At 40.4% G+C, this 23,385-nt stretch overlaps 1 protein-coding gene across 1 annotated transcript; it reads right to left on the reverse strand.

The window, feature by feature from the left end:
• Positions 1-6,429: 6,429 nt before the first annotated feature.
• COX17 (cytochrome c oxidase copper chaperone COX17) lies at positions 6,430-13,941 on the reverse strand. Its single transcript, XM_027105651.1, has 3 exons — positions 13,708-13,941; positions 11,453-11,541; positions 6,430-6,567 (listed from the first exon to the last, which is right to left on the reverse strand). The coding sequence occupies exons 1-2, from the start codon at positions 13,812-13,814 to the stop codon at positions 11,457-11,459; spliced, it is 192 nt and encodes a 63-aa protein (XP_026961452.1). The 5' UTR covers positions 13,815-13,941; the 3' UTR covers positions 6,430-6,567; positions 11,453-11,456.
• Positions 13,942-23,385: the final 9,444 nt, after the last annotated feature.

Consider the following 23,385-nt stretch of genomic DNA (forward strand, 5'->3'; position numbering starts at 1 on the left):
AACCGAGGCTCTGCCCAAGATAGAATTTCAAAACAGGTCATCTTTCTCAGCAAACCTGACCAATGGGCTGGTCCTGATCCCTTAAAGAGCCAGGCGGACCAGCTGACTGCTGGCTCTCAGCCTGCCTTTTTTGTCAATCCACAAATGTGCTCATCTGAGCAGAAGGTACTAACATTTGTCAAGCAGTTATTGTTTCCTCATGTCTCCCTATGATACTTTATTATTAATGGAAGAAACAAGCTCTGAGAGGTTAAGGAACATCCCCAAGGTGACAGAGATAGTATGTGAATAGGGGCTAAAGCCTAGGTCATTGTGACTCTAAATTGTAGGTTCTCTGTGCTGTACCACCTTGCCAGGTACTTTGGGGAGTTAATATGCAGGCTCATTCATTGCTACCAGGGATTTGTGTATGCCGCTGGGGTGGCATAAACACCACATGCTGCCTGTAGTGACAGTGACAGTGATACCTGTGGGGTGGGACCTATGACAGGAATACAGTGAAAAGCTGTATCTTTGTTTTTAAACCAGGTTTGATAGAAGAAGAAAGAAAAATTGTGTGTCAAAATGGTATGTTCTTATAAGGAAAGACACAAATATGCAGTCAGAAGCACGGTAGAAAATATTTGGGGAGAATAAAAGGAAAGACACAGAAGTCACATCATTTGTTGAGTCAATTCTATTGAATAAACATTTACTTAGGACAAAGTATGTGTGCCAGGAACTGGGGATAGAAGATGAGGAAGACAATGAGTGAGGGAGACTGACGCAGAAAGAACTACAACCCAAAAAATACACTTATTGGGCATGTGACCAATGAGACATAAGAGGACGTGTCAGGGAGCTTCTGGAAGAAGTATACTCCCTGGTGGAGACAGTAAGGAGGCCTGCTACCTTTCATCCTGGCTTGAATACAGTTGTGTGATGATATAATGCTTGAAGCTATCACAACCATGAGATAGGAAGGGGTTCAAAGGAAGCACTGATAGGGGAGCAAAGAATACAGGAAAAACATCACAAGGGAGGATGACATTTAAGCTGGTTTAAAAAGCCAAGTAGGTGTTCCCCAGCTAGGGGAGGGCATTCCGGGAAGGGAGAACAGAATGTGAAGTCAAGTCCAGAAGTAAAACGAAAATACATGGCATATTCTGGTAACAGAGAACAGTTTGTTATCAGTGAATCAAAGGGAGCAGCAGGACACAAGGCAGGAGAGGCAGGCCAGGGCCAGATTATGAAGTCAGCCGGGTACACCATCTCTCCAAGAGTGGTCACAGACCATGGCTGGTCCAAGAGCTGTTACTGGTCCATGATGAGATATGGACAGAAACTGAGAGAACTTAAGACATCTTTATACAGTTTGACAGGAAACGTATTAGTCTGTGAATTGGAAAAAATTAAAGTAGTAGTAGTTTACTACTTGTAGTTTGAGAAACTACATGTAGTTTCACCACAGGTAGTTTGAGAAACATTGGGCTTGATGCTTTTAATGCTTTCCTAATATAGTTATTAAAATCGAACACAGGCATGATTCTAGGCATTGGACACATACTGCTGAGTTGATATTGGGCAGACACTACTGGTTCCTTATCCATTTCCCCTTTTTCCCCCAGTTTATGGAACTCTGATTTTGCTTGGGCGATATGTAAAGGAGGGTGGGCTTCTCTCCCAGTTGCCAGGGCCTGAAATAAGACTGGTAAAGGGACTTCCCTGGTGGCGCAATGGATAAGACGCTGAGCTCCCAATGCGGGGGGGGCCCGCATTTGATTCCTGGTCAGCGAAATAGATCCCACATGCATGCTGCAACTAAGAGTTCCCATGCCATAACTAAGGAGCCCACCTGCTGCAACTAAGACCCGGTACAACCAAATAAATAAATAAATATTTTTTAAAAAAACAATAAGAACTGGTATCAAAAAGACTTCCAAGTTAAAAAAAAAAAAAAGACTGGTCAAATCTAAGCACGATATCCCATTCCCCACAATGGCAACTAGTTTAAGAGTGGACATGTGACCAATGAGACATAAGAGGACACGTGTGTGGGAGTATCTGGGGAAAACTATACTCCCTGATAGAGACAGTAAGGAAGCCTACTACCTTTCATCCTGGCTTGAATACAGTTGTATGATGACGTAATGTTTGAAGCCACTGTACCCATGAGATAGGATAGGCCTAAGGATGAGAAGGTTAAAGAGGAGAAAAATAGAACAAGCCTTGGTTCTTCAAAGTATCACTGAGCCATTGTCTCAAATCTGAAACTTTCAACCTTCAGACTTTATGACAGGAGATAAATTACATTTATTGCTTAAGTCTCTGTAGTTGGGTATTCTGGTACTCACAGCTGAAGGCATTCAGATTCCCATCTCCCTAAGGATCTCCGTAAGGACTACTCTTCAACCAACAGTTCTCCGAACATCTGCTGATTGTTTTATTCTATGAAAACTGAACGTCATATGACTTGTTATGTGCTACCAATAATTTTCTCTCAAAAGTCTGAGTAAACTGATAGGAATTGCTCCTCTAAACTCAATTTGACCATTCAGGATGACTTGGTTAAGTGAACACGATGATTTAGTGCAAAGTTGGTTGTCTACTCAATACCCATTTACCATTTACCACTTCCTCCTTGTAACAGAATTCCAGTTTTGTTCTGATATCTCACCTACACATGGATCCAAAGAGGAAATCCTGTTTAAGCCAGTCAGCAAAGGGCATTCTGTTGACAATTATTATTGGTCCATAAAAATACACATAACCTAATTTGGTTCAATCAGACCAAAAAAAAGGGGGGTGGGTGTGGGGACTTCATGCCTTAGGAATGATTTCTCTTTCCTCTGCTGCACTTGAACAAGAAAGTACATTATTAGCTTCATTAGTCCTAGGAGAGAGCTCTGAGATGAAAATAACTTGAGTCTTGGATGGCACCACAGAGCCTTGATATCACTGCATCTAGAGCTTGCCCTAACCCTGGACTGCCAGTTATGTGTTTCCCTTGATGAGGATTTTGTATTACTTAGCTGTCGAAAGCACCATAATTAACACAGATAGAACTACCATCTAGCAGTTTATAATAGCTAAAGAAAGAAACACTGGGTATAGTCACACATGCACTCTTTTAAGGCAAATATTTATCATAGCACTGAATATTCAACTTTATATTTTTTAGCTTATATACATATATCCACCAGAATATAAGCTCTTTGAGAGCAGGCCATGTCTTACTAATCTTTGTTCACTACTTAGCACATAGTTGGCATTTAGTATGTCCTCAGTAAATGTTGAGTCAAGCAGCCTCTATTCTTGAGGACAGGGGCCATGTCTGATTCACACATAAATACTCAACACTTAGGGCAGTTCTTTGCACATAATAAGCCTTCACTAAATATGTACTGAGTGAATAAATGAATTTACAACTATGAATATATGATGTTTATATTAGACACCTGGTACAGGAAAGAACATTGGGCTTTTGGGCTTGAACTCTAATGACCAAGACTCACATCCCAGGTCACCAGACATTTAACCAGAGCAACTTCCTTAACCTGAGTGCCTGTACTCACCTGTAAAATGGGGATTATAGTTTCTCCATCACCCTCACATCAGACCTGCAGAAGGTATAGTTAACCTAATGGAGACCTTGCTTAGGGACATGGTCCTGTTCTTATCAACCTTCAAGACAAATGTTTCACGTTAGACGAAGGGAACTAATTATAGAGGATAGTGTGAATGTATCTGTATTGAGATTTTGGGATGTATTGTGAATAGCAGGGGCTTAGCAAAGAGGTATGTGGTGGTCAGAATGTGGTGATCACCTATTTGGAAGCTAAGTTCTTCATTTTTCAAATTATTGTGGTGACATCTATTACTGATAGTATCAAAATGCTTCACACGATTTCTGGGAAGGCTTAAGCACTAGGGAAGGGTAGGCAGAGGGTCTTGTGAGATGTACTTTTAACTATGGCAGATGTCAAGAAGGGTGTGTTAATTCTTTACAAATCAGGTGAGCGTATCAAACTGGCAAAGGCTGAAAAAAATTAACCTTGCTAAGAGCTTAGGGAAACAGGCACCCACAGGTACTAAGGTATGGGCACCCCCTTTCTAGAGATCAGTCAGGCAGTACTCATTCAAAGCTTTGAAAACTCTGGCCCATCCTTAGTTAAATGATTAGTAAAGATACTTGTAAAGACTTTCCTATGAAAACTTCCATCGCAGTATTATAATGGAGTAGCAAAAAAATAAAAATAAAAAGTGAACATACATGCAGAAAGAGATAAATGGCAAGAAGGTCACCAAAAAGTGGCCCTATTGTAGACTGGTGGGATTTCAGGTGACTTCTTTCTTTCTTCCTTACATGTTTCCATAAAACCAGCCAGCAAAACAATGTATTTTAAAATCAGAAATAATTTAGGTATCTGTTATGTATCCTGTTCAATTCTGAGACCCAATTCCTAGAACGGTATCTGACACACAGCAGGCATTCTATAAAACATTTGATTGTTGAATGTATGTAGATAGGGAATTGGTAAGCCATACAGTAGATTTATACATAGCTACTACAACTCATATTGTAGAACTGAACTCACAGGTGGTAAAATATATTAAGGGGAGAAGGTAATTAATATTGTGATTGCATTAAAAATATGTAGTATAGAAAAATGATCTAATTTTTTGTTTTAGAAAAATGTATAAGAAAAGTTTGGAACAGCAAAAATTAACATTGGGAGATGATACGGTTAGGGATTTTTTTTTTTTCCTTTTGTAGTCCCAGGACATATTCAAGCAGAATCTGGATAGCCATCTGCCAAGGATCTGTATTGGGTGGGAAGTTGGTTCACATCATCTGCCTTAGGAGTCCAAGATTCTATTCTTCACCCTAAAAGAATGCTCTGAAAACTATAAAGTGCTTACTATCAATAAAATAAAAACTCTACATCCAAACAAATATTAAAGTGAAAAATACAAAGAATTAGAGAATGTTAGTAACACTGAATGTTACCGTGCCAAATGCTTTATGTACACCATTTCAATGTGTAAGCACAATCTTGTAACTTAGGTATTGCTGCTCTGTTTTCTTTCAGATGAGAAAAACAGACACAAACAGTTGACTTGCTTGAGGTCACATAGCCAGCTGTTGAACTTAAGTCTGTCACTTTGAAGCCATGCTCTTAATTAACTAGGAAGGAATCTTAGGGAACATTTTAGTTCAGCTCTTTTGTAAGAGGCAATTTTCCAATCGTGATACATGAACCCTACATATTCACTTATTTATGCTTCTCAGTGTCTTTTATTGTTGAGATCTAAAACTCCATTTACTTGGACAGAATATGACCAATTGTCTCATTAGCTCATAAGCAGCTAATAGGACCACAGGGCTTGTATTACAAGATTTGTTTATACCACAGTCATCCCTCAGGATCCTGGGCGATTGGTTCCAGGACCCCTGTGGATACTGAAATCTGCATTTGCTCAAGTCCCTTATATATTGATAAAATGGTGTTGTTTTTCTATATAACTTAAGCATATCCTCCTATATACTTTAAATCATCTCCTGATCACTTACAATACATAAAATGTAAATGTTATGCAAATACTTGTAAATACAATGTAAACAGCTGTAAACACTATGTAAATAGTTGAAAAAGCAGCAAACTCAAGTCTTACTGGAATTCACCCATCCCCACCCCCCAATATTTTTGATCTAAGGTTGGTTGAATCCACAGATGAGGAACCCACAGGTATTCTTTTTTTTTTTAATGTCTTTATTGGAGTATAATTGCTTTACCATGGTGTGTTAGTTTCTGCTTTATAACAAAGTGAATCAGCTATACATATACATATATCCCCATATCTCCTCGCTCTTGCGTCTCCCTCCCACCCTATCCCACCCCTCTAGGTGGTCACAAAGCACCAAGCTGATCTCCCTGTGTTATGCGGCTGCTTCCCACTAGCTATCTATTTTGGTAGTATATATAAGTCCACGCCACTCTCACTTTGTCCCAGCTTACCCTTCCCCCTCCCCGTGTCCCCAAGTCCATTCTCTACATCTACATCTTTATTCCCGTCCTGTCCCTAGGTTCTTCATAAACTTTTTTTTTTCAAGATTCCATATATGTTAGCATACGGTATTTATTTTTCTCTTTCTGACTTACTTCATTCTGTATGACAGTCTCTAGGTCCATCTACCTCACTACAAATAACTCAATTTAGTTTCTTTTTATGGCTGAGTAATATTCCATTGTATATATGTGCCACATCTTCTTTATCCATTCATCTGTCGGTGGACACTTAGGCTGCTTCCATGTCCTGGCTATTGTAAATAGAACTGCAATGAACATTGTGGTACATAACTCTTTTTGAATTATGGCCACAGGTATTCTTTAAGAAAAATAAATACATAAACGCCATGTGAGGAACACAAAAAGAAACACACCTGAAGACTTTTGACCAGGGATATTCTCTTTTTTTTTAATAAGTTATAAATACTTTTAAATTTATCAATGTTCATCAAAGAGCTCCCAAAGTTATTAAATCTTCTTCATTTTTCAGGAATTATTAATTCCCAGAGCAGACCACCTGCAGAAAAAGATGTATTTTAGAAAGTCAGGTTTCAAGCATCATGTCAGACCTATGAAGTCAGGGAATTAAGATGCTAGAAATGAATGCCTCAGCTGAGGACTATTAACTAACTGCCACAATTATTCTAAACCAGTCATGAAATAAAAGATCCACATTTTAAAATTCTAGTTCTGTTTAAATAAAAACATCACGGAAACTGTTCAATCCATTACAAGGTTTAACCTTTAAAGGCTTTGTTGAAGTAAAAACTATACATTTATTTATTTTCTCAAAAACATCTTCCACAAAAGACTAAGGGAGTTTACTTTTGCAGATACTAAAGAGAAGAGACCTGTAGCCTCCTCCGTTCTAACTCAAGTGTTTGGCAAAGATCCATGAAGTGGAAGGCAGAAGGTCAGCTCTGTACACAAGCATCTCCTGTGGAAAGTTACTCAATCCCAAGGGCAAAGTAAGGGTAACACTTCTGAAATGAATTTGGAAAGATCAAAAAGGGAGAGCAGCAGAGGATGGGGTTGCTGGTGTACCAGGCTTCTCTCCAGACAGCTGGCAGCCACGCCACCCCCACTCCCATCCCCCATCCCAGAAGACAGGAACAATGCTACAAAGGTAACTGAGTAATTTGGGCTAGCCAATTCTTCAAGTCTAATTCAAGCGCTTCCCTCACCTAGCTATTCCCTGCACTTGGTTTAGAAAAGAAGATAAGCCTTAACAACAATATAAATATATAAACTCTCTCTTTTCTAAGGCTCAAAGGAAGAATACACTTAAAGATAAGCAAAAATGAAGCCACTCAACATTTCAAGAGATAGCAGTCTATATAGCATTGCTACCGCTTTTGTTACTGGCTACTATACATCAGGAGGGGCTACCCACTGAAAGCCTCTGGGTACAAAGTCCTTGACAGAAGAGACCCTGTGTCTTCTCATCTTGGCATTTTCTAGAGTTTTAAACAATAGATATCTATTGAATGAATAAATGTTCAAATAGCAGAAATGACCCTTTTTCTTGACTCTCAGGATCATATTTTCATACATCATCAGTTGTCTCTCTGTGCGTTTTGTGTGTGTGAACTATTAAGTTCTGTTAAGCTTAATAAATACTGAGTATCACCACCACTCAGTGCTGGTCCTTTAATTTCTTTCAATGATTTTAGCCCCCAGCTGGATTCTCTAGGTTCCTCCTGGCTCCTAAAGGCAGAAAGATACCAGCAGCCATTTCCTCTTTACATTTCTAAGCAGGTTTTAGGTTCCTCTAGTTTCTCTTTCAGTAAAAGAAGCAGTCAAAAGATAGAAGTGACTAGAATCACCACCATCACACCCTGTTATTCCTTACGAGTAATTTTCAAGTCTCTGCCTTTGCTGCTATTAAATCTTTAGACAATTTATATTTATTTATACCATCCCTACTACATCTTCAGCTTAAGCCAGTGGTTCTAAAGAGGGGGACACTTGAAAGTTATCTAAGAGCTTCTGAGTCAACCGGTACAGTTCAGGGCTCAGGCTTGTGAATTTTGGAAAACATTCCTCGGGTGATTATAAAGGTACACTTGCTTTCATACTAAGTCCAATTTACTGGATTCAAGGTACAATTAAGATCTATCTTATTTAGAAAATAACATTAAAATCTACAAAGGTTTTTGAATTAAGGAAGTTTCATGATCATTACTGGGAAGATCTAAGATTGCAAAATATTTTTCCTTTGAAGCTATCCTCAGAAAAATGTGGTCTAATAGTCTAAGAGATACCAATTTAGTTAAGTTTATCTTATAACAGTGCAGACAGTAGCACTGGATTTTACCCTACAGTCACTGACCTGGTTTCTGAGTTATATACACCTATGCATTTCAACAACAGGTCTTTGTAATTAGCATTCAAAATAAAGTTTTAGGATTGAAGTTCAAGACTATGTGTAATCCTAAAAATGAATATGTTGGAATAAAATCTCATTAAGTGCAAGGAGTGAAGTATAAAGTGCTTGAGATTTGGAGAGTAAAAAAGACCTAGATTCTAGTTTGAATGCCACCACCTATCCACTCTTAACTTGAGAGTCTTTTTTTGACTTCACTGTCCTTCCATTTCCCCATGGGGGCCAGGGAAATAGGACACCTGGGACCAATGTAGATCCAACCACATGTTCTTCCTCCAAAAGTAGTATTATGCTGAAAATTTTAAAATGATTATTCAATTCTTGGAAAGGCCCTATGTGGATTCAGATTCTTCTTTTTGTAACCAGGATTCAAAAATAATCAGGACATATATTAAACAGACCTCAGTAGAATGTCTGCTATCCATGACTCCCAAGATATGGCTTCTGTTCTGGTTTCTCTTTGACAGTTTACAAAGCCTATTCACACATATATCATTTAATCATCATAATGACTCTAATGAAGTAGTTTGGTCATGTACTGTTCTCTCTCCTTTACACATGAGAAAACTAAGGTTCAGAAAGTTAAGGACTTGCCCAAGATCGTACAATCAGTTAAACATCAGGTCTTCTAAGTCCAAAGCTCTTGCATTTTCTTTTATACACAAATGAAGTACACAGGAATCACTCTTACTCTCTGTCCCAATAACATAGAAAACCATGATATCTTCTGGTCCTCGTGAATATATGCTAGTTATAGCAATAATTGTATCACCTGTGAGGTCCACATGAAGTCCAAGAGACTTCTGATGCTCCTAAAAATTAGCATTTTTAAAAATCACCCTTTTTGTCAAGGCAGGCTTAACCCTAAGCAACAGCTAACAAAACTGACTAGGAAGAAAGTTAGATTAGGAACAAGGAAATCATGTACAAATGTTGAGATTTCATGTCTTTGAAATAATCAATAGTTAAACTTTTTAAGAACAGCTCCCCACAACCATATTTACTTATTTTACAAAATGATTCACCATGGGATTTCTTTAAATAACCATCTAATCTTAAAGGCACTTAAGTATATCTTGTATACACAGATATCATACCATGTGTAAAATCACAAAATATATTATGGTTCTCTTTTTATAAATGAAAAAAGTGAAATCCAGACAGGATTAATGTCTTGATGAATATAGATGTAGCTAAAGTGAAACACATGCTAAGCTAGAGAACAGGAGAAGCAAAGTTAAGCCTCAGGACTTCCAGCCTAGACTGTTTTCCACTACACAGTGATACTTCTTATCAGCTGGGGACAGGTTCCTTATCCCTCCTTTTTCACAGCTCAGTGAGGAAGACTGGCCACATGTAAAATTCCAAAGAGGCAGGAAAGAGGTGAAAGGGAAAGAAGCCAGGCTCTCTATTACTCCTACATTGGTATGTAGCTTTCGCATTATCTCTCAGCTATTATTATAAGTGGTGGTGTGGTGTGGATCTTACAGGGGAGTAATAGCACCAAGCAGAGGGAGCCTCTGGAGACAGAGGTTCCAGTTCTGACCCTGCCTATAAGAAGTCACTTCAGAGCTTCCCTGGTGGCGCAGTGGTTGAGAGTCTGCCTGCCGATGCAGGGCACACGGGTTCGTGCCCCGGTCCGGGAAGGTCCCACATGCCGCGGAGCGGCTGGGCCCGTGAGCCATGGCCGCTGAGCCTGCGCGTCCAGAGCCTGTGCTCTGCAACGGGAGAGGCCACAACAGTGAGAGGCCCACATACCACAAAAAAAAAAAAAAAAAAGAAGTCACTTCATATCTATAGGCCTTAGTTTCCTCATTTATTGATTTAACACTCCTCTATTGAGCACCTACTATGTGCCAGGCACTGTTACTGGTCCTGGAGGTATGCCAGTGAGTAAACAGAAACCTTCTGTCTCAGAACTTACATTCTAATTGAAGTAAAGCAATTCGGATGATAAATAAAAAAACAAACATACAAAAAATTTAGTTCCTCAGCTTTACTAGCCACATTTCAAGGGCTCCACAGCCACATATGGCTAGTGGCTACCATATTGTAGAGTGCAGGCACAGAACGTTTCATTATCACAGAAAGTTCTACTGGACAGTGCCAGGATAGAATGGGGATAGATGGGGAACGGATGCTATTTTAGATGGAATGTTGAGGGAAAGCCTCTCCAATTAGGAGGCTTGAAAACAGATCTGAAAAGAGATCTGAAGTGAGGGAGAAAACATCTGAAAAGAGATCTGAAATGAGGGAATAAGTCAAGTTGCTATCTGAAGGAAGAGGTTCCAAACAAAAGGAGATAATTTATTTGTGGTATTGTATACACATCACTTAAGGTCCCTTTCAGCATTAAAATTTGAATTCAAAGTTCTTCAAACAATGGTCTGAGGTTTTAGTTTTATTAGAATAAAGCATGGTACAAAAGAAACTGCAACAATTCCATTTCTGTTTTGCAGAAAGCAATGCTTCCATGTGCTGCCTACTCCGTATTTAAAAACACTTCCTAAAAACTCACAAGATTAGAAACAAAACGTAGAGAACATTTCCCTTTTAAGTCAGACAACTGAATATTTTGAACTTCCTAAGTCGTGATTCTTCTGTCTCTAACATAACTCTAAAGGCTTTGCCAAGCCCTTTCTTGAAAGCTTAATTCTCCCCTTCCCAAATCCACCAAACACCTCTAATTTTTTTTTTTTTTTGTCTGCACCATGCATCATGCAGGATCCCTACCAACCAGAGATCAAATCCAGGTCCCCTGCAGTGGAAGCGTGGAATCTTAACCACCAGACAGCCAGGGAAGTCCCACCCCTCTTAATTTATTAGCATCATTTATTCCGTACACTAGAAACTGAGACGTTATCTTTCCAGTGATACTTAGGCATGTTAGGTTAACCAGGTGAACTACCTTTCAGACAGAATGCTGCCCAATGATCACTCAATCTGTAAAGCAATACACAAATTTGAAGCAGTCAGCCTATGTATTACCTTCCCAATAAGAGAGTAGCATGCTCACCATTTCATATCTTAAATCCCAGGGCTCTCATGCATTCCTTGTGGGCCTCAATTAGGGGTCCACAGTTCTCTTCTCCTTTCTCAATGATGCTATAAAACAAAATGTACTTGTTATCTAACAAAGTAGGCACTAAGCACATTAGTGGTAAAAAAGCATGCAAGACAGTGATGGGGAGTGAGGCCAAACACGGATCTCACTGAATACAACTGGAGTTTTAAAAAATGCTATTATACCAAATGGCTTTGTTTTATTGGCTCCTGTGATACCTCCTTGCCCATGAAAATGTCCCACAGATAACTAGTTTTGGGGGGGGCACGGAGGAATCTGATTAGAAGAAATAATTATGCATATTAAATATTGCCTCTAGACAATATCCAAGGAATAATACCGCTCTATAATGAAATAAACTGAATAAAAAGCTAATGTTAAATGGACAGAAAGAAGAGCTTAATTTTTTGCCTATCGCAGAGGAATTAAATTTTGATTCTGCTCTACATTCAAATACACCTAAGTAAATCTACTTCTAACCACAAGACACCCAACACAAAGAGCAAAAAACATTTGGCTGCCAAGAGCAGCCTGATGAGCCCCACTCATGATGATCAAAGAACTTTTTACTTATAAAATTCACAAAGGAAAGACTAGGACCACACAGCTTTATTTCTAAGGGCCTGAAAATGTAATTTTAGCACAGAATCAAGTTAAGCCAAATTCAACTACAAAAAAAAATTGACTCCTGACTCTAGATATTTTGGGAGAAGCCATAGTGGTCAGAGATAACTGATGCAGAAGTAATTTAAAGAAAGGTAGGTTCTCCTTCCTTCTAAATCCTACATATCCTTCAATAACTTTAAGGGCTGTCTGCTTGGGATAGCAAGCTCCTTGTGAAACTAATAGCTAGCCCTCCCTGATCGTTTACTGAATGCTGTAAATACTGTGCTAGGCACTTGATGTGGCTTATAGCACAGTAATCCTGGAGGCAGATACTTTTATTAGGCCCATTTTACAGATATGAGGCAGATATGTTAAAAAATTTGCTCAAGGTCACAAAGCTGGTTTGGTGGACCAGAATTCAAACCCTGACACTGGATCCCAGACACTTAATCATGATAAAATAATATCTGAAAGTTCAATAAGTACTTAAAGTGTGTAAGTATTGTTACCGATCATAGTAGTCTTTCAATTCTCCCTTCACAGTATTATTTGCAAAGTACTGAGTATTAATAAAAAGCACTGAGCTACTACAACTTTATTCCCCCTCTATGCCACTTATGATCTCTTTACTTTCTATGTGAGGACAAAAAGGGGCTGGAGGGAGAGGTGTACATTCACGTTATCTGAAGATTTCTTCTGAGATTTGTTCCACAATAGAGGCTGTATACCAGCGGTCCCCAACATTTTTGGCACCAGGGACCAGTTTTGTGGAAGACAGTTTTTCCACAGGGTTGGGGCGGGGGGAGATAGGTGTTAGTTCAAGCTGTAATGTGAGTGATAGGGGAATGATTCAGGCTGTAATGAGAGCAATGGGGAGCTGGGGAGCGGCAGATGAAGCTTTTCTCGCAGCTCATGGCCTGTAGCTCATGGCCCGTAGCTCATGCCTCGCTGTGCAGCCCGGTTGGGGGCCCTTGCTGTATACAATAGCTGTATACCATAAGAACAAACAAAACCTTTTGCGGGTTAATGGTACTGTAGATGTACTACTCTCAACACTATAATGTCATCTATGTCATAGCCTGGTTGATTTTTAAATCATCTAAAAGGGGTGGGGTTAAGGGTATCTTCCCTACTGTTAAGAAACGTACCCTGTCCTGTGTCCTACTATGTCTAAATTTTGGGAGAAATTACCAGAAAACTTACTCTTTGATACTGCCAAACCTGGTACAGCAATCATTAACTTTAATGCTCCATTAACTTTAAGCTCCTTTAAATCAAGCAGCATCTTTACCCGTTTCTACGTCTTCGGACCTAAGGCAGTGCTTGACCTATAACAGATGATGAGAAACCCTTTGCAGTAAAGAATGAACGGACGAAGCGAGCCCAGGTCAATCCGATCTCTCTCCAATCCCCTCATGTTTCCCCAGCCTGAGCTATAGGATCAGTCTGCAGACAGCTGACTGCGAACCCTACAGGGCTCTACAACCCTCAAGAGCGCCGCACGACAAAGCGAGGGCCACGACCAGCTCCACGCGGCGCAGAGGCGCCCGAACGCAGCGCGCGAAGCCTGCCGGCCGCCCCCTCCCTGACTGCGCACTGACCACGCATCGCGCGCCTTCTTGGTCTCCGGGCAGGCGCAACAGGGCTTCAGAGGCTTCTTCTCCTGCGACTCAGATGGGGCAGGGCTTGCGGCCGCCAGACCCGGCATTTTTCGCGCCCAAAGCAGCAACTAGTACAGACGCCCTAAACTCTTCAGCCTCCGCAAACGCCGCCGATTAGCCCACAATCACTTCCGGCAGTCGCTGTGAAAAGAACAGGAAGTCCTACCTCCCTCTGACAATTGGGGGTGAGGGGAAGGAGAAGGGATTAAAAGGGAAAAAAAGGCGCGTGCGCAGAAGAGGCAAAATAAAGCCATTAACGCGAGAGCGCCTCTTCGGCGCAGGCGCAGAGAGGCGAGATGAAAGTGCTGAGTTTGTAAATCGACTTGGGGAGGACCCACAAAGGATGAAAGTAGTAAGGCTACTCAGAGATATCTCAACCCTACACCCACCACGAATGTCGAAAACCGAAGCCTGAGAAGGTGAAATGACTTGTCCAAGCCAAACAAGAGAAACCACTAGCGAAAGCCAGTTCCTCTTGAATATCAGATTAGTTCCCAGTATTTTACGCTCAACATTCTCCGCCTTTTTATTGTCCTCTCCACCCCCCTTCAGTTTGAACAATCCAATTCACAAGTTTTGAAGAAAAAAAAAAATTCCTCTGCTACTCATACCTCACCCCACACGCTTTAAATCCTCAGCTAGTTGGTATTCATAGCTCCCTCTCCAACTGATTTGATTTCAGTATGAATTGTACAGTCACAAGGCAAATATACCAGTTAGAAAAACGCTTTTTCCTCGTCATTTCTCAAATTCAGTTAACACCTATCTACCTAAGTAGATAAGTAAACTGGTGCCTACGTTATTTGCAATATAATGCCCATAACCATTGCGGTTTTTTTCTGCAGAGAATTGTTGGAGAAAGAATGAACTTATTTTTTAAAGCAGGACTTCCGGGCGTTCGTAAAACAGCTGCCTAGGGATAGATATTTTGGGTAATAAAACTTTCAGTATCACCTAACCGAGGTTTGTTTCTGTATTTCAGAGATTTAGCTCAGGGAATCCTGAGGTGTGTCTGTGAACTGGTGCCACGTAGGAGTAACTTCTATGTGTGTATTTTTGAAGATACTAAGACCATCCCCATTTCGTCATCTAAAAACTACTAATTAGCATGAATTTTACTTCATTCTGCATTGATATGTTTAATAATACAACATCCTGCCCTTACATTCTCCTGAAGTCACCCTTAACCACTATTCTTTCAACCAGCTGTTCACTTATCTTGCTACTCAGAGTGCTTCTTGAACTGGCAACATCGATATCGCTTGGAAATGTAGTATACTATAAACACAGTTCAACAAATCAATGGGGAAAAGAAAATAAACTGGAAAAAATTAAATTCCACATCTAGATGTGAAAGGACAAACTAAGAAATTAATAGAAGATACTAGAGGAGATTATCTTTATACCAAAGGGTGCGGAACAACCGGTTAGACGACATTTCAAAAGAACAAATTGTAAGTAAAAAAACTGATGAAGTTAATTACATGAAAATAAAGGTTTGAGGATTTACAAAGGACATGCTAAATTATTTAAACTGTTACCCATACCTGCCCCTAAGAGCTAAAGGATCCTTACCTTGATTTATCTCTTTGCTTATTTCAAAGCACCTGGTATTTGTCAAAGATGTTTTACAGCTGTGCTTCCAGGAACGTGCAGTGGTCAACCAACGTGAACCGGCTCTGACTTCACCACAGAAATGTTTCTGCGCAGGTGAAACCTGGCAGTGTCCAAAAGTTACCTTTGCTTCATTACTATGCTAAAATCTCCACCCAGGGGGGAAACTTGCACTTTGCTAGGCACAATCCATGCAGTGTGCAAAGAAGTGTGGAAGACTGCACGTGCCCCAGTTGCCCCTGAAAATCTCCTCCCATTTCCTAGAGGCTTGATTATGTCCCTGCCTCCTAACCACTTAAAATTCCTTTACTCCTCTCCCCCGGGGGAGAAGGTATATTTAGAGCACATGCTCTCCACCATTCCTTGATCAATGAATAAAGTTTCTGCTCTGCTATGCCAAACCCGGGTTCATTTGATTGGCGTTTGCAACTCCAGGCAAAGGACTGAGGGGTCACCGACCTGTTGGGGATCTGTAACAAAATAAGGAGGCCATTAGACTGATGTGGCACTAATGCCATGGCGACCTACATAAGCAAACCAAAATTTAAGCCTATAAATGCCTCAAGGTTAAAAAATCAAAATGCTAAAGGCAACCAATCACAAGCAGCTAACTAGGCTTTAAGCTGTAGCCAGTCAACAATTTCCTTACTTTTCTTCCACCTTTTTTCTATAAAAGCCTCTCCCAGAGCTCCTGTTGGTGAAGCTTTCCTAACCACTTCCGGTTTGGCGCTTCCTGATTGGAATCAATTTTTCCTCAATTAAACTCTTAAAAATTTTAATATGCCTCAGTGTCTTTTAACAGACACTGTAGACAAAGTTAACAAATAGATGACGAACTGGTAAAAGATATTTGAAATATCTAAATCCAACATGGGATTAATGTCTAGAATACTTATGGAACTTAGTAACAATAAGAGAACAGCAACCTCAATAGAAAAATGGAGAAGAGATATGAACAGACAATATATAGAAGCAAAAATACTCAAGCAAATTTTTTTGTTTGTTTCTCTGCCTATTTAACACAGGAGAATATGTAGAATATGTAGAAGAGAAAATCCAAGGTCAGCACTCACAAAAAGGGCTGTTCCAAGAGTACTAATCATAAAAATGGAAAATAAAACAACAATGAGGTATCACTTTACACCCATTAGACTGAAATTAGATTAGTACTTGGATAATGCCAAGTACTGATGAGTATGCAGGAATCCTTGGGAATGGAGACTGGTCCTGCCATTTTGGAAGGCAGTTAGGCAGTGTCCAGTTAATTTAAGAATAGGTGCATATCCTATGACTCAGCAGTTCTATTCCTGGATCTATATTCCAAAGAACTTCCCAGCAAGTCCTTAAGGGAACATGTTATGGGGATCATTGTCACAGCATATTTATGTAGCAGGGAACTGGAGGCAATCTGGGCATTCATCACTGGGGAGGTAGATAGGGAAATGTGGAGTACAGGGTCCGAACTAGAAGAAATTGACAACGTACCCACATAGTAAAATGCACACATTTTAAAAATAGCATGGGTAGGGGAAAAAAGTCAGAAAGAGAATAGATACATAGTCCAGTACTATTTGCATATATTTAAAGAAGGTGTGCAAAAACAAAAATACGTGTATGAACACATGTGTGAAATGATTTGCTTATTTAAACAGAATGGTTGCCTATAAGGAGAGGCAAGTGGGGGCAGAGAATAAAGATAAATGCAACTAAAGTACCCTTGCAGGGACCAATGATGATCATGTGTCATGCACAGAGGACAATTAAGTCCTGCACCTGAAGACCAAGGACAACTATGCTGGTTGCATCCTGCTCTATGCAGTTTTGAAAACACTGCTTTATGGGGTAGAAATGGAATTTAATTATTTTAATGTCCTCTTTCACTACACTTTTAGGTGGTGTGGAACAAAGAGACTACACGTTGAGGTGGTGTGGAAAATTTTATTCTAAGGGTTAAGCCACTTCCTTGCTTCTAAGTAAAAGCAATCATTTTGTCATAAAGAGGTATTGTGACTTTCTAGAAGATGTGTGGTCATCTTGTCATACTCATTTTGGGCCCCCAACAGTAGTTAGCACATGAGACACAGCATAACTGCTTTTTACTCAAATTATTCCCCCAAAGCTTTATTTTGCCCTGTTGCTGCCAAGAATCTAGAAGCACTTTTTTCCTCAGAAAGATCTCCCTTAAATAAGCAGAGAAACAAACAAAAACAAATACAAAATTAAAATGTTTTGGACTGATCTTCCCTTTTAGTACTGTCCAGTAACTCATACTGGCACTAATAATTCTTTTTTTCATCACTTTAAAAAATATTTATTTATTTATTTATTTTGGCTGTGCTGGGTCTTAGCTGCAGCGTGTGGGATCTTCGTTGCGGCATGCAGGATCTTCAGTTGCGGCATGCATGCGGGATCTAGTTCCCCAACCAGGGATCGAACCCCGGGCCCCCTGCGTTGGGAGCGTGGAGTCTTACCCACTGGACCACGAGGGAAGTCCCTGGCACTGATAATTCTTCACAGAGAACCCAGATTTTTTAGAACACTTAGAATGAATAATCAGTTGAAATGACAACATAGTCTTCAACTACAATACCTTCCATATATGTAGGACTGTTGAGTTTGTGAACCATTATTTAATCTTCACAGTAGTTGTGAAAACAAGCAGGGACCCTTTGGGGCCCGCCCAGGTACAAAAGCCTTTCTAGTTCCCTTGTTTCTTGTTTATAGGAAAAAGGCTTCAGCTTCCTAGACTTTCCCTGAGTCCCAAAGTACAGATTCAGATAGTTAGTGATTAGAACAATAGGGGCACAAGACTCCTAGTTCCTCCTAAAAGGATATACATAAGAACCTGATACAGATCTGAGTCCCATTACAGGAACTAAGGCCCCCACCCAGGTGGAGGATGGTAACTTCAGCCTGAGCACAAGCACAGGGGACCCCAGACTGGTTGGAACCAGAAGGCTGATGATTAAGATTCTTGGAACACCACCCTGTTACCTCACCACCAACCAATCTGAAGAGAGTCAGTCACACACCCTGTGGCTCTCCCCGCAAATTTGCCTTTAAAAACTCTTCCCTGAAACCCATGGGGGAGTTCAGGTCTTTTGAGCATGAGCTGCTCATTCTCTTTGCTTGGCCCTTGTAATAAACATTTCTCTGCTCCAAACTCCAATGTTTCAGTTTGTTTCGCCTCACTGTGCATCTGACACGTGAACTTGGGTTCAATAACAGTTGAATGTGTTATCTACATTTATAGCTGAGAATATTGAGGTTCATAGATGGACATGATTTGTTCAAGGTCACATAACTTGTAAGTGACAGTCCTGAGTCTCCACATCGTCTCCCTCTAAGGTCTATGGTCTATCTACTATCTCACTTAATTTGTCTAAATGAAAGGTGAATATTATTTTAAAATTAATCATTGTATTTAATTGGGCAACTGAACTTCTGTGTCTACGAAATGAACAAGGAAGAAATGAGAAATATCCAAGAGAGTTTATGGAGTTAAGAGTATTGATAAACTGTAGATACAGATTATAGACCCAAAAACTGAAACAGCCTTTCTGCAACTGAGAAAAGATTTTTCTTGCCCATTGTCCTTCCCTGCTTCAGTGAAGACAGGATACTTGCAGTGAGCACACTCTGTGACTTTCTCAGGGTAAGCTAGTATTGGCAGGCCTTGCCCCACCCACACTTCCTTTAACTTGCTGTGTTCAAGATATAAACAAGCCCTTGTTTTCCTCCCTGAGCACTGTGGGTCTTAAACTCTTTTCAACAAGCACTTCTTTGGGACGTAATATTCTCCTGCCCTTGAATAAAAGACCAAAGGATACTCCTTTCCAAAGTGAAATAGTCATTTATATCCAGCTACTTAACTCTCCTCTTGTTTCAGAATGGTACAGCTAGCCCACACACACGGGTTATTTTTTCTTCTGCCTTTTAATTTATGAATAAGTAAGTGTTCAGATCAATTATTGATCTTTACATTAACATCATGCTTTACTTTTCTTACCCAGTCTAAATGCCTTTAGACTTATGGGATGGCCTTAGTTAAAGAAAAAGGAGGAGTATAAAATATTGTAATTTAATGTTTTCCATTCTACCCCAGGAAAAAATCTCAATAACTCACTTCCCCCAAGAAAAACACAGCAGTTTGAGAGACCTGTAATTAGAGATTAAATTTAGAGTAGGTAGCATGTGGAGACTCAATAATGAAAGATTGGATTCAACCTGCTGTTTACGGAGGCAACTCGGAGGTTAGTTTGTATCAAGTTCTCACTTCCAATTCCAATTTTAACCAGCAATACTTTACTTTTAAGCCTCTGGCACTCTTTGCTGTTGCTATAATTGCTAAATTTGTAGGCAGCAAGAGTTGCAGTGGTGACTGTAATGGACTTTTTCATAGTATAGTGAATCTGTTATTGTATGGTACTATGGGGGACACATACCATAGTACCATAGGTACAGGTGGTACCAAGCAGGCATTCTGTGGATGGGATGACAGGCCTGGTGATGTAACAAGAAACAACTAAGGAAATACTTTCTAAAATCTTTCCATGATAAAGGTATTCTTAGCCATTTTTCATGCCTAGCTAACCCCAGGTATGGAGACTTTATCAAGTAAGGGTGGATAGTTGAAGTTGGTAGAGAAGGAGTGCCACCATATGCTGAGAGAGAAGAATTACAAGGCTTGAATTCTCACTTGTCTAGTTAGTAGGTTCAGCAGAAACTCTGTGTAGTATTTACATTTCTGCCGCTGCAAAATATATGCTTTCCAATTGCCGCAGATAAACATGTGCTGTACATAAATTCTCTATAGCTTTTCAAGAACCCTGAAGTGTCTGAGATTTACCCTGTTTGCCTGCCACAGTTCCATGAATGCTGGTAGAAGCCAGCAAACTGCTGAGTCAGAGATGAAGGATCATTTATTACTTATAGCAGAAGCAACCAAGTATCAGAAGTTTTGCACCACTTCCCTGAGCCCCAATTCCCACAGGGTGATGTGAAGAAGGCCAGGTGACATCACAGATATTTCAACACAGAAAAGGAAGCTTAGGAAACCCAAACCTTTAATAATGGGCAGTAAGAAATATTGCCCTTTGCTCAAAAGGAGACAGGATCTCCGATTTTTAAGGCTGTAAGCAAACCTGCCCCTTGCTCCAGAGATAGACATTATTTCTATTGTCCAAGGTTGTTTCCTACACAAAGGAAAGGGCAGACAGCTACCCCCTTACAAGACAAGCAGACACATGAGAGACCCATGGAGAACTGTCTCCCAAACCTGCAAAGTGTAACTTTGATTTTAACGAACCTGTATTATTGACTAGCACCCCTCTCCAACTTCATTTCATAAAGATTGCATATTAGTCATTTCTTGCTGCGCAACAGCATTTCCACAAACCTAGTGGTAATACACATTTATTTGTTATTATCGCACTTCTGTACTTAGGCATCTGGGAATGGCTTAAGTGGCTCCTCTGATTAGGGTCTCAAGATGCAATCAGGATTTTGGCTGAGACTGTGGTCTCATCTGAGGTTCTACTGGGGAAAAACATGCTTTCAATCTCATTTAGGTTGTTGGCAGAATTCAGTTTCTTGAAGTTGTAGGACTGAAGGATTTGGTTTTTCACTTGCTGTGGTCAGAGGCCACCCTCATCTCCGAGAGGCTACCTGTAGTTCCTTGCCGCTTGGGGTTTCCAAACATGGCCACTTGCTTCCTTAAAGCCAGCAAGGGAGAGAGTGAGCAACTCCAGCAAAATGGAGTTAACTACAGTCTATGTAAAACAATCAACGTCATATATAAACCACTACATTTGACATATTCTATTGGTTAGTGTCTTCCATTATGCTTATCAAGGGGGCTGGCTGTTGGCTACTTCAGATAATTTATCTGATAGAGTGAGGAAAAGTCTTTCTAAGGAGGCGACATTCTAGCTGAGACTTCAGACGATGAGGAGTCAGCAGGGATAAGATGCAGGTAGGGGTGAAGAGCATTCTGGGAAGAAGGAACAGAAAGTGGGAAATGTAGCTATACCCGAAGACAGAAAAATATTATCATGCCATTATAACATTGTATTTTACATGTTTTTGAGTGTTTTCTCCATCATACAGTGAGCTGTACAAATTATCTTAGATCTTCAATACCTATTTCATAGTAGACAGTAAATTTATATTATAAATGGATGGATTTATTCACTTAAGAATCATTTTGTTAAGCTTTCAGATACCAGGTACTTCAGAGATACAAAATGACATGTAAAGGCCTGTGCCCTCAATGAACTCACAGGTGTGGAGAGCAAAGTTGCTAACAATTCCTAATACAAGGTGGTCAATGCCATTGGTGCTCCTACAGCACTGGAAGAAAGAAAGAAGCCTTGGTCTATTTGGGTGATTTGGGAGGCTACATAAAGGTGGCAAAAGTAGCACTGAATCTTTAAGAATACCGAAATTAGTTGAGGAGCATAAACAGGAAAAAGGCATTTTAGGCAAAGGAATCAGTTTGAGTGGCAAAATATCTGGCTGGTTTGCAAAAAACCCAAGAAGTTCAGGAGTAGAGAAAATAGAACCAGGAGTATGTGTGGAAAGAGGGATAGCAGGCCAGGAGGCTCATTGAAGTGTCTGTGGATTATATCAAAAAGACAAAGACGCTAACTCTAACGTGCAACACTAGCCAAATGGGATAATTTGAGCATCATAAAGTATAATGATCATAATGGATTAAAAGAATCTGATATGTTAAAATGCATGCATTCATAATGGTACTAATCAAAGAAAATCTTATTGGTTAACATTTGAGGTTGCTAGGGCACCAACTCATTTCTGTGAAATTTGATAACTAAAGTGAAAGAATCTAGCATTCATGCAGACTTTTCTCTACGATCCCTGTATTTCAGGATAACCAATGAGTTGGTGAGGGAAAGTTCTTTTTACAGAGGAATTCCAGGTAATAAAACTATTGAAGGTACCAGAAATTCACTGTTCTAGCATAAAAGACTTAAGAGATACCAAAATGCAATGTGAAGACTTTTTTTTTGGATCTTTTGATCAGAAAAAAACAACTATTGAATGACATCTTGGACTCAACCAACGACATGTGAATACATACTGAATATTAGATACATAGGAATTATTAATTTTGTTAGATGTTGACAATGGCGATTAAATTAAAAATCCTTATCAGTTGGAGCTGCAGATTAATTTAAGGGCAAAAGCGAAAAGGGGAGGTAGGCGATAGATGAAACTAGATTGGCAAAATGTTGATAATTGTTGAATCTTGGTGATGGCTAGTGAGGGTTCATTACTAAAAGTGGATTCACTTTTGCCTATGTTAAAAAATTTTCCATAATAGTTTTTAAAAAGCAGAGCCAGTGCCTACTACACCACATCATCTTCAGCTGATTTAATGCGCAGGGCTCAGAAAAGGGTAGCAGAATGCGAATCAACAGTTACCCAGCCCACCCCAAACGCTGATAACCCACGGCCAGAGCTCAGTGTGCCAAAGGCTGACGTTCAGGAGCTTGGATTCCTCAGCTCGAACAAGCCCCGCGGAGAGGGGATGTCCGAAATGAAAGCCCCCAACTATTCTAGAAGGTGCTGAGATTTCCCAGGCATTTCCGAAAGAGGCTAACGTAGTGTTAACTGGCCGATGGCTGCAGGATTTAAGCAGCAGCCTTTTCCCCAGCCTGCGGCCCCCTGGCCTTGACCCTGGTGGGCGGCTAAATGCTCGTGGCTTGGTCACCGGAGTGAAGTGGAAAGCGAGGCCGTCCCTCTCCCTTCCCTCCTCCCCTCCCCAGGCCTGCCCTTCTTTCCTCCTTTCTTCCCCCTTCTTCCTCCACCCCTCACGCTCCTCTCCTCTGCGCACTTTCCGGACCTTCCGCTCCTGCGCCTCGCCCCACCCTTCCCTTGTCATCACTCGGCTCCTCCTCCCCCAGCCAGCCCCGCCCCTCCCTTCACGAGCCCCGCCCCGTATCTTCGCTCAGCCCCGCCTCTCCTGCTCCTCGCCCCGCC

The sequence above is a fragment of the Aethalodelphis obliquidens genome, unplaced genomic scaffold, assembly GCF_003676395.1.
Source record: "Aethalodelphis obliquidens isolate GAN/ISIS:26980383/991018 unplaced genomic scaffold, ASM367639v1 scaffold1, whole genome shotgun sequence".
In the NCBI taxonomy this organism is placed as follows: Eukaryota; Metazoa; Chordata; class Mammalia; order Artiodactyla; family Delphinidae; genus Aethalodelphis; species Aethalodelphis obliquidens.